General features: G+C 36.9%; 1 protein-coding gene across 1 annotated transcript in view; it reads right to left on the bottom strand.

Annotated features, from left to right (window-relative positions):
- Window positions 1-1,256: 1,256 nt before the first annotated feature.
- The window catches only part of ARL5B (ARF like GTPase 5B), a 30,645-nt gene continuing 20,442 nt past the window's right edge, over window positions 1,257-11,459 (bottom strand). Inside the window, exons 4-6 of the mRNA XM_074984843.1 lie at window positions 9,941-10,024; window positions 7,983-8,134; window positions 1,257-5,073 (exon numbers count right to left, since the gene is read on the bottom strand). Of these exons, the coding sequence (XP_074840944.1) occupies window positions 5,025-5,073; window positions 7,983-8,134; window positions 9,941-10,024 (285 nt within the window). The 3' untranslated portion in view covers window positions 1,257-5,024. The remainder of the gene's footprint in view (window positions 5,074-7,982; window positions 8,135-9,940; window positions 10,025-11,459) is intronic.

The following is an 11,459-nucleotide window of genomic DNA, read 5'->3' as shown; positions in this document are numbered from 1 at the left end:
CATTCCTTTTCCCTTTGGTTTAAAAGGTTAGAAATCCTGGAGAATACAAGTTGCCATAGTAAATGTAGTCATAGGCAGTGGTTCTTATTTTTTTGAGGTCATGGCCATCATTATGATTCTAGCAGTGGTACCAGAGCTTCAGGTTAACTGGTAACTTAAGTATCAGACTTATACCTCATATTTACTCATGTGGTGATAGTTTATTTTTGCTTATCATTATTTTGTTACAGTACCTAAAAGAATAACAAAGATAAACCAATTTCCTTTATTCTGGTTGTTGCTTGACACTGGTGAAGCTGGAGAGAGAGCACAAATTCATGGATACCTACAGCTTGTGTGTTTTCAGAATACTGCAAAAAGCTAAATACATAAACTTTGACTTTGTCTAGTCTCCTTAGGAACCAGACCAGTTTGTTTATACTTCACATTCCAAGGGCTGGAACTGTAAGTGTGTGTACAATGAGAACTGCATTATTTATAACTTGAGGGTACAATGATCTCTTTCCAATACTGCCATAACAAAATGGTCTTAAATATGTTAATCCAATAAAATGGGTTGGTAAAGGCTTTAAAGGACATACTCTTTAAAAAGAAACAGAAAAACTAGCAGGAGGGAGTTAGCGTGTAAAAGTTCCTATGCTGGGTACAGCAGAGAGTCAAGCCCTTCCTTCTTTACAGGACCCTTTTTAAACATCATTTGAGAGGACAGGTGACGAGCTCCCAGCAGTGAATGGCTGTGGACGAAGATGAGTAAAAGATGAAGGCTGACAGAAGGCCTCCCCGAGCACATGTAAGGGATTATGGAATTACCTGCACTGTACAATTATCTGCCACATAACCCCAGATATCTAGGAAAAAAGCTGTGACCTAATTGGCTGTGGCCACACTTGGCCAAAACTTCGAAGTGGCCATGCAAATGGCCATTTTGAACATTAGTAATGAGGTGCTGAATTGAATATGTACTGCCTCATTAGCATTAGGATGCTTCTGGCTGTGGCACTTCGAAAGCACCGCTTTCAAAAGCGCGTGGCTCGGCGTGGCTACACAGGGGTCCTTTTCGAAAGGACCCTGCTCCTTTCAAAATCCCCTTATTCCCCTCCACTGAGAGGACCCCCCTGGTGTAAAGCGCTGCTTTTGAAAGCAGCGCTTTCAAAGTGCTGCAGCCGTAAGTGTCCTAATGCTAATGAGGTGCTGAATATTCAATTCAGCACCTCATTAGTAATCTTCAAAACGGCCATTTGCATGGCCATTTTGAAGTTTTGGCCAAAGTGTGGCCACAGCCAATTAAGTCACATTCAGCATCTCCTGTCTGTCTTCTGACACAGATAGTCAGATGTACCCAAACTTGCAGGTGGTAACTTATTTATAAGCTAAAAATAAAGTTATTTAGAGCTGTGAAAAAAAATCAACTGTCTAGAATTTGGAGTCTGTCCCGATGAAACTGTAAGAATTAAAAGAAATTTCAGATTACAGAATGCAATGCCTTTAGCAATTCTGTATTTAAAGAGCTCGTACCAATGATTTAGCTAGTCATTTTCTGACGTAATCTGTTTTGGAGGAGGGGTGTGTCGGGAACTACTAGCCAGAGATAACTGTTCAAATATTGCCTTTAAAAGGAAAAAAACTAAGACTGAACACAATCAAGCAGATCACTGTCCTGTGTTAATACAACAGACTTTTCACTCCAGAATGCATACAAACGCCTATCATAAATCTAAATGCAGAAAAACCACTGAATTGGGCATGGTTTATTTTCAAGGCAGGTAATAAAAAATAAATTCAAAATACACATTTTTACAATAGCTTTGACTGCATGAGGTTTACGTTACCAAAAGCTAATAAACTCTTTAAAAATCCAGTGATGTATTAAAATGATATAAAAATTTACATTTCAATAGGCTATACTGCATGTGAACTATGAGGACAGGTGAAATAAAGCCTTTCTATTCTTTCAAGCGAAAGTGACCTATTGGTCTTATTTCCCAGGGTGTGATAAATGGTGTGACAGAAGTGGGGAATGCCTTTCTTTCTTCCTTAAGAAAAGATGATGTTTTCCCCTTACACAGAGACATTCATTTGCCCCTACATTACTGAAAAATCACATGGGTGGAAGAAGGGAGGTATGTTTTATGTTAAATGGAAATTTACATGTTTCTTATTAAGAAAGGATGTGTAACAGGATAGCTGGCTCCCCGATCAGGCCAGCTGAGTCCCATCAGCCAGTTAAAGGGGGCTGAACAAAGCATAAACTTATAAAGGACTGCCAGTGGGTAGGAAGAAAGTTGACTGATTGACATAGGATGTGTCTAAAGGGAAAGCACTCCACTGGAGTGGAGCTAAATCTGACAGTAAGTTGCCTGGAGCATGGAACCAGGTACTCAAAGAGACAGCCCTGAAGCTGCTGTCCCAGAGAGGGAAAAAAGCTGGTCAGAACTAGGAAGCTGTTGAGCCTTGACAGGTATACTGTTAAAACCTTAAAGTGAAGATTGACTTAAGACTTGTTTTGTTCACTTACTTCTATAAAGAAAATAAATCTTCTTGAAAGAGACTGAGTGTGGTAGCATATATCCGGGAGGTGGAGAGAATCCCTGCATGGTGACAAGCCCATGTACTATTACAGTCCTCAGGAAAAAAGTTCTAATGACCATATTGTTGAAGCAGATGAGATTTACCCCTATATCTCTAACAGCTTAAAAAGCTTGGGAAAGCCTCACAGAATGAAACCCAGCATTTTGATTAGAAATGTAAAATCTAATCTTAACTAACTTAGTTTTATTTATGAACAGAAAAGCTAAAATTTTAACAATTTTTTAAATATGGATCTGGTATTTACATACCAGGCAGCTGTATGTGTTTTACATGAGCACCTCCACAGCTAGTATTAGTAAACAAAGCAGCATTGACGCTTCTCTTATAAGCCAGGTCCGTTATTTGTTAAACGGATTTTAGTCTTAGAAAAGCAAAACATTGCTGCATATACCATTCTTCTGGTAATATATTGCATAACAAACTGTACTTCAATAATTTTTAGCTAAAATAAAAAGGGTGATAATCCACTTTCTACAAAGACTAATATTTAACCTTAGATGTAACTGAAAGGGTGAATGAGGATTCCCTGCAGATATTATATTAACTGCTAAGGAACACATTTAAATAGCAAAACTAGCCAGCATTACATTCACTACAGATAAACAGCATGAACTGAAGATGGCTCTGATAGTCTAACGAGTGTTGGGCTTTCAAATGATCTTTTTAAACCCAAATGGACAACTCAGGAAGGAAAGCACCCATCTCTCTGTTTGCCAGATTAACCCTTTCATTTCTAAAGACATCTTGTGAGAGAGACAATAGCTATTATGGAAAACAATACAAAGCCTGACATAGGAAACAAAGCCATGGATTTGTTATTTCTACATCACAGCTATTGTCAAGAATGCTTACTAATTTTTCCTCTAGTTGAGAAAATTATGCCCACCCTGTAGCAATGCTAAAATGTTGAAAAAACCTCACCTTCATTTTGTGTTTCTTTCTGGTTTACTAGGCTTCAGCACAAGACTATTTTCTCCAAATACATGCAGCTGAACTAGAACTAGGTCAAATCTGATAAGTGTTCTTGGGGGGAAATAGTGCCTGTGTTTTCCACTATAAATCTGCATTGTTAAAATATCGTGAAATGTACTAGTACATTTCACATTCAGTATAGTTTCAGCATAGTAATAATTTACAAAGCTATTGGGTGTACTGATTTAAATGCTAGTAATTTAAGGCTCTTATTTTTATCACCAAACAGGATTTTGAACTTGTTTTGTATTTAAACAAAAAAGCGGTCATGTAGTACTTTAAAGGCTAACAAAACATATGTTTTGTATTTGTGCTTTCAGTTTTCTTTCCTAAAGAATGATATACCAACCAATAAGAATGAACCTATGAAAACACGTTAAATCAAATATAATCTTAACACCAATTTTGGTACTTTTTGCTAAATCATGAAGCTATTCTATATATGTATATTTAAAGAATAATATAACAAATGTTTATTCAAATTCTTAATCTGTACATTGTGAGAAAATGATGAACAAAGCATTTATTTACTCGATTTTTTGCTGTAGACTTGTGTCAAGCTGCATTTAGAAACTGGAATTAAATTACAAGTATACAGAACAGCCTTTTAAAGATGTTTTTAAGTGTGCTGGGCATAAGATACAGAACTTTTTTATTTAAGTGATTTTTAAAGGATCATACCAAATTTACCACTTAATACATGGTCAATTTCAAGTTTTAAAACTGCTTAATTTAAAAAAAAATGTATTTAAATAGCTGGATTTTTATACACTATGCAAAGTTGTGTTTTTAGCTAAAAATACGAGACAAAACTACTTACCCAGCATATTGGAATAAAAAAAGGCATGGTTTCTTTTAAGGCAGAAATTCAGTTACACAAATAACTTAAAAAAAAAAAAAAAAAAAAGAGCACATCAACCATACATCACTGTTTCAATACTGACTTTTAAAATTCTTAATGTACCTAAAACCTGCCTTTGAGAGATCCACATCTGCAGCTGGGCTACATAAACACATCTAGCCCAATCTCTTGAAATCATTAAAGCTGTGCTAGAGTAAAGGTCAGTCTACTCATTCTCTTTTCCAGTGTTAATACGGAAATGAAGAAATTTATCTACGGTAGTAAACTACAGAAACAGTTTGCATTACAAACAAACAAAACAAAAAAAATCAAGTGTGAAATATTTCCCACGATGAAAGATATTTTACAAGGCAACCATTAAAAAATTAGAAGAGGCAGGAGAACTTTGATACTGAAACAGATTTGCTTGTTCATCCTGTGGAAGAGTAGTGCATTAAAAAAGTTAAAATACTTTTGTTTCAGTTCAGCTGCACTTGATTCAAATGCTGCTCAGAGGTTTCTGTTGTCATAATTTAAACATAGTCACTGTCTTAGCAGTTTAAAGTACCAAGAAACTGTTCATGTTCACAGAATAAATAGATGCAGTCTTTTTTGCAACAAGCTATCTCACTCCAATATGGGATGTCATCCATTCCAGACCTTGGCATAATCTGAAAATGAACAAGAGATGTTACAATGCAACTTTTAACTTTTCTTCCCACAAATCATCCTCCCAAAAAGCACCATTTTCACCATCTATTATGGGAACATGTGGTCTTGATAGGAATTTTTGTAAAGCAGCCAAAAAGCTCCAATTGCATGAAATTAAGTACAACTTCAATTTCCATTCCAGAGCCAAATCTTGCTACTCTCATTGCATACCATTCAATGATTGCAAGGAAAAAAAATAATGAGTTTCCCAAATGGCAATAAAGATTGTTTATAACCATGTGTTACTGCACAGATTCTGAGGTGTATCCTCTTCTGACAACAAAAATTACTACAAACCCAGAAGGGGGGCCTGAAGCCTTCTTGAGCCTTGATACGCTGGGGCTTGGGGCAAAACTCCATGGGCTTCAGCTTTGACCTGGGATAGAGAGTCTCAAGGTTTGGCCCCAAACCTTGGCAAGCTTAATGTCAACTTTGGCAACCCCATTAAAATGGTGTCCCAACCCTCAGTTTGATAACCACTGCTTTAGGACTAACATAATGTCATATTTCAAATGTTGCTTATATTAGATCTTCATTCAATGTCAGTATTAAGCTAACACAAAATAATGTGTGCATGAAACTCAAAGCTGACAGTCAAGAAGCATCAAAGTTGTTCTAACTGATTAATACACAATTGCCAGTGATGTCTCTCTTTTGGCTTATGGTATACTGCCCAACCCTTTATTATCCATTCACATGCTGAAATTTGGCAACATAAAAGTGCCAAACAGAGAGTGTGACAATCTTTTAATAAAATAAAGCCTTTTCAGTAGTATTCACCTATTTAAAATTGAGGGAAAAAATAAAATTCTATTTTGTACACATTAAAGAAGAAGGTACTAGCTTAATATCTATCTACTAATCTATTTTGAAATGGGAACGTGGAATTAACCTAGAATAGCCATGTTAAGAACAAAAGTTACAGTAAGTCAGTCTCCAATTTAAATATGAAAAGAAATAATTTGACCTGCAAATGTTGCTCTGTTTACACAAACAAGAACATCATGAGTTGCTTGCCCCCTCCCCCCCCCGTTTTTTCCCCTCGGCTAAAAGCAATTTTGATGGGTAAGGAGCTAGCTGGACAAAGCAATGATTTATTTTATGGAAATAAATATTCCAAATTAACAGACCAAAGAGAGGTTAGGTAAAGAGATGGAGATACAGTCACAACTGAATCTGAAATGTAAATGCCACATTTCATAACTGTGAGAAATATTTAGAAAGAATTTTGAATCTTATTACAGTGATTATTTTTGAATCCCTGAGACAGCATTATTAGAGAATATTCTTCTATTCTTTTATTGCTAAAACAAAATGAATTCTAGAAGAGATAAGGCAGCTTAAAAAAAGAAAAATCAAGGCAAATGTTCAGGACACTTAAGAAAATTGGATAACTGGATCTGAGAGAAAAAACCCATAGCTGGCTTCTGTCAGACCTCAAGAATGTATGATCTGTGAAGACAAGGGGTCTAAGGAAAGCTCTGTTTTAAATTTTAGTAACTTTGCAGGCATAACCGATTGTCATATTAATTTTTAAACTTCTGTCATATCAACTGCAGATAGGTAACAGGTCCTACACCGGTAACAAAGTAAGTCCCCATGTCATAGTGAATATGGACAAACATTTTTGAGTGTACACATGAACCACCAAAATAAGATCTGCTCAGACAGCAAATTAAAAAGACATTGCAGGATGAATGTCTACCTGCAGGGATTTCCAGGAGCATTAAAATATTTGCTGGTTCCCACACAAGAGAAAATGAGGTTCATAAGCGATCCTCACAGTGAGTCTGAAAGCCACACTCTACTTAGATTCTTTACCCTCTGGTCAAGTCAAAGTTGCTGCCCTAGCATATAGAGAAGTTGAAGCAGTCACCCAGGTATTACAGACACCACACAAAAGCGAGTCAGTCTACACAGTGAGAAAGAATGGGATAGTGGAGGAGCACAGGGCTTCATTCTTCCTAATGGAAGAAACATCTTGGCCGTGTCTACACTAGCCAAAAACTTCGAAATGGCCATTTCGAAGTTTACTAATGAAGCGCTGAAATACATATTCGGCGCTTCATTAGCATGCGGGCGGCTGCGGCACTTCAAAATTGACACGGCTCGTCCATACAGGGCTCGTTTTCGAAAGGACCCCGCCTACTTTGAAGTTCCCTTATTCCCATCTGCTCATAGGAACAAGGGGACTTCGAAGTACGCAGGGTCCTTTTGAAAAGGAGCCCCGTCTGGACGAGCCACGTCAATTTTGAAGTGCCGCAGCCGCCCGCATGCTAATGAGGCGCCGAATATGTATTTTGGCACTTCATTAGTAAACTTCAAAATGGCCATTTGCATGGCCTTTTCGAAGTTTTTGGCTACTGTAGACGTAGCCCTTGTTAATTAAACCTGGCGGGCTCAGCTGCAAAGAAAATTCAGATGTCAGTCAAGGGGCACATACACAAAGGCTGGGTCTACACGGAGCTCTGCTCAGCGCTGCTGCTGGCAGACTTCTGCAAAGTGAGGCCTAAGGGACTGGCAACAGAGCGGGGTTTAGCCAGCAGAGGCATGTCCACATGGCCCCTGCAGTGCCGGCACCCCCTTCTGCCGGCACTGTACTTTTGCGTGGCTGTGGTAATGAGCTCTGGGAGTATGCTAATGGGCAGCCATTTGCAATCCTGAGAAGCTCACTTTGCATAACTCTGCCAGCAGCAGTACTGAGCAGAACTCCATATAGACCCAGCCTTAAAATGTCATTGTGTCTACAAAGATGGGACTAGGAAAAATCCTATTTCAGATGATCAATATTGGTGCTAGTGAGCTTCTAACTCCCATACAGTTTTCCATTTATTTTACATTACTAAAACACACATTATTAGACACTTACCCTTCTCCCGTCAAAGCACAGCAGGACTGAATATGCCATGGATGATCTTTTATGGAACTAAGGGTGAGGTATTTAGATATTTCAGCAGCTGTCATACAACCTTTCACATCCTGCTTATTTGCAAAGATGAGCACTGCAGCCTTCCGTAAATCCTGGAAGCAAGACAGAATATCTATAGTACTTGTGATGCCAGTGTTATGGAAAAATACGTACAAGGTTATGTAATGTTAACTATATTCCCCATACCCCCTTCCACAGTTATAGTGAAGTCATTCTACATAAAAATTATGCAGTAACACTCAACTTTGAGAAGTTTATTGCAACAAGTTGGAAATAAGTTATTAAAATTAAATTAACAAAATTACAAGACAAACTTAATGACTTATTTAGGAAGGTGTCCTAACATTCCTCAGGCATCAAATTAGGGTTTGCATCACTTCTTGGTCTTTTGGTCTCACTACACTTTGCTGATAGCTAAACTAAAGACACGATAAATGATATATTTTCTAAAGCAGCTCAGTAGGTTCAGCCAATTAGCTTACTATGGGAGGAACATTTTGGGAACCTAAGTGAGAGAATGACAATTAGAGACTTTGCATACCATAATTCTGTTAAAATTACTTCCAAGTGTAGGGTTTTTTCCCCCCTGCTTTTTAATAAACCTAAATATTAAGCAATGTTTTTAAAACAAGAAAGGAAGAAATTATATTTCACAATTTAACAAATCCACTTCATACCTTAAAAGTTTTGTCACTTTTGCCTAAAGGGAAATTATTACTAATAATGTCTGACTGGTTTCAGTTAGATGTGAGAAATTTGGAATTGTCTAAACTTTCCATGCAACTAAGGAAACAAAAATAGGAACACCAGATTTTTCTTTTTTTTTTTTTTTTTTGTGGCCAGGGTCAGAGGGAGATTTCATAACAAAGAAACCAATAGGTCAAATGTTAAGAGTTTAATACCAATTAATCAGCTAGGATTAGTGGAGATCCATTTCTACATCTGGATTCTTTAAAGAAACAAAAAACAAAGTTACAGTATAGTGCTGCATATCCATAATCTCACTAGGAGTGAGAACTTATAAACTAGTCTGAATTGAGGCAGTCAATCAGAACAACTCACATAAGTTAAGATTTTTTTAGAATCAAGGAAATGCAGAGTTGGAAGGCACCTTGACAGGTCATGTAGTCCTTCCTCCCAGTGCTGAGGCAGTATTTGAACAAGTGTTTGCAATATAGGGACCCGCTTTGAAATAATAGAGAAGATCTGAATAAAAACTATTTTATATTTTTTTTACCTCTCAGTCCTGAATTTAAAATAATTTTTATTGAATGAGCCATTTAAAGACAGTTTCCTTTCATTTTTGGGAACGGCTCATCACTCAGATAACCCTGAGTACTGCTGTGAGCCAAACTTTCATTTTAAACAAAGTTTAAAATTAGAAAAGGGAAATAAGCATAACCCAAAGATTAATCATTTATAAAACTAATTGATGATTCTTTTACGTTAATAGTATGCAAGAAGCAGTGAAAACTAGTAACTCAAAACTTGCTTTAGACATTTTCAAGCTTCTTCAACATCTTATTTTTAGCTGTAGTTGTAAAAGAGTAAGGAAAAATAGTACAAGTCACAAAAGCATGATGTTAAACATACAACAAACTTCTTTATAATCTGTATAACTTTTATAAAAGAAACTGCTACCTTGTTACAATAGAATGAACCCTCCTAAGAGTGTTAGAACATGGAGCATGTATTTCTCATGATATCCTGACTGTTCTTGTCTAGACACCGACAATCTAAAATTTTTAAAAAGCACAGTTAATGTACATCAATGCCCTATGCTGAAGAAACAATTTGTCTTGTAAAAGGTGTAGTTTTTGTTTATAACTAACTGTTTGGTTATGAACAAAAAAGGAAGCCTGAAAAAATAATATTGTAATGCTGAGTTTTTAATATACCTCATGAGCCAACATTCTGTAAAGTTCTTCTTTTGTGATCGAAAGTCGCTCTCTGTCAATGCTATCAACAACAAGAATGATGAACTAGGGAAAACGAGAAAAAAAATGTTGATCAGACTACATGCTAAGTCCCACATAGCTATTTTTTTTGTAGTCTGACCTTTGCAAGAAACACATTGGTTAGTAAATGTACAACAGACTTGGATTTTCCTAAACACCATGAGATAAATGAGATGAGAAATTCCTAGGGCAGAAATAAGAATGTACCAAGGGTAATCTTTAGAAGACATGCCTAGAGAGCACCGTGTTGAACAAAACTCTTGTAAAACTACTGTAATCTAAAATACAAAACTATATATAGACTTGCAGGCCCAGGTGTATTGTTTAATCCCAAAGGACAAAATACCATTAGTCTATAACATCAAATAATAATAATTTCTTCCTAGAATAGAAAGACTATTCTAGGTATTACCAGAAAACCGGCTGTGTGCCAAAGGATTCCACTTTTTGCCTGAGAATGGTGAAGTCAAGTACCCCTTCATATGAGGATTTATTGCAAGACACAGGTACATAATGCAGCTTTGTTTCTACAGTAGTAATTGATTACAAAATGCTTTAGCAAGAGGTGAAAAATTTCAAAATTAAAAAAAAAATTAAGTATCTCCTGATTTTGCAGTATCTAAACTAACACACATATTCAGACTTATATAAAACATCTAGGTCAGGAGGTCAACTACATTAAGAATTATTCTATTCACTTAACACATCACATTTGTTCAACTGAAGCTTTGGCTGTCAACCTTACCAGAGTACTGTACCCTTTCAGAGTCTTATTTGTCTTGCAGACCCCCAAGTTTCACCACAACTAAAAGTTACTTGCTTACAAAAAAAATTAGAAATAAAAATGTGTTACAGCCTTCATTTACTAAAAAATTGTTTACTTTCCTCATTTCAGTGCATACCATACAGAGCCATTGTCTGTACGAAATTTTAGGCTATGTCTACGCTACAAAATAAAGTTGAATTTATTAAAGTCGACTTTTTACTGATAGATTTTATAAATTCATTGGTGAATGTCCACAAAGTTGAAATGGTGTGTCTGTGTTACCTTTGCTAAGTTCAACTGTGACAGCAGTGCATTGTGGGTACCTATCCCATGGCTCCTGAAGCCCCGTTGCATTTTACGTTTCTGTACCAATGTTTTATTGGGGGGGGGAATGTGCAGCATTTGGTTGTGGGTGTCTGTTGGCATCATATCAGAGTGCACTCCCTCACTTCCCCCTCCCATTGAAAACAAATGGACAAAGGCATTTTTGTGCCACTTTTCCAAAGCCTGACCCGGACACATGCCTTTACAAGGTGCTAGCATGTATGTGGGGGAACAGAGAGGTTTTGCACAGTGTGTTACGGCCACTTCAAGAAGTATCCTGTAGCATCTAATTAGACAAAGTGTGAGAGTGAGGGAGAAGGATGTGGACCCTGATTTGGAGCATGCTGAAGGATTGGGTAGCAGGAAAGC

The sequence above is a fragment of the Carettochelys insculpta genome, chromosome 2, assembly GCF_033958435.1.
Source record: "Carettochelys insculpta isolate YL-2023 chromosome 2, ASM3395843v1, whole genome shotgun sequence".
NCBI lineage: Eukaryota > Metazoa > Chordata > Testudines > Carettochelyidae > Carettochelys > Carettochelys insculpta.
Note: the sequence above shows the minus strand (reverse complement) of the source record. Positions and strands in the feature narration are given on the sequence as shown.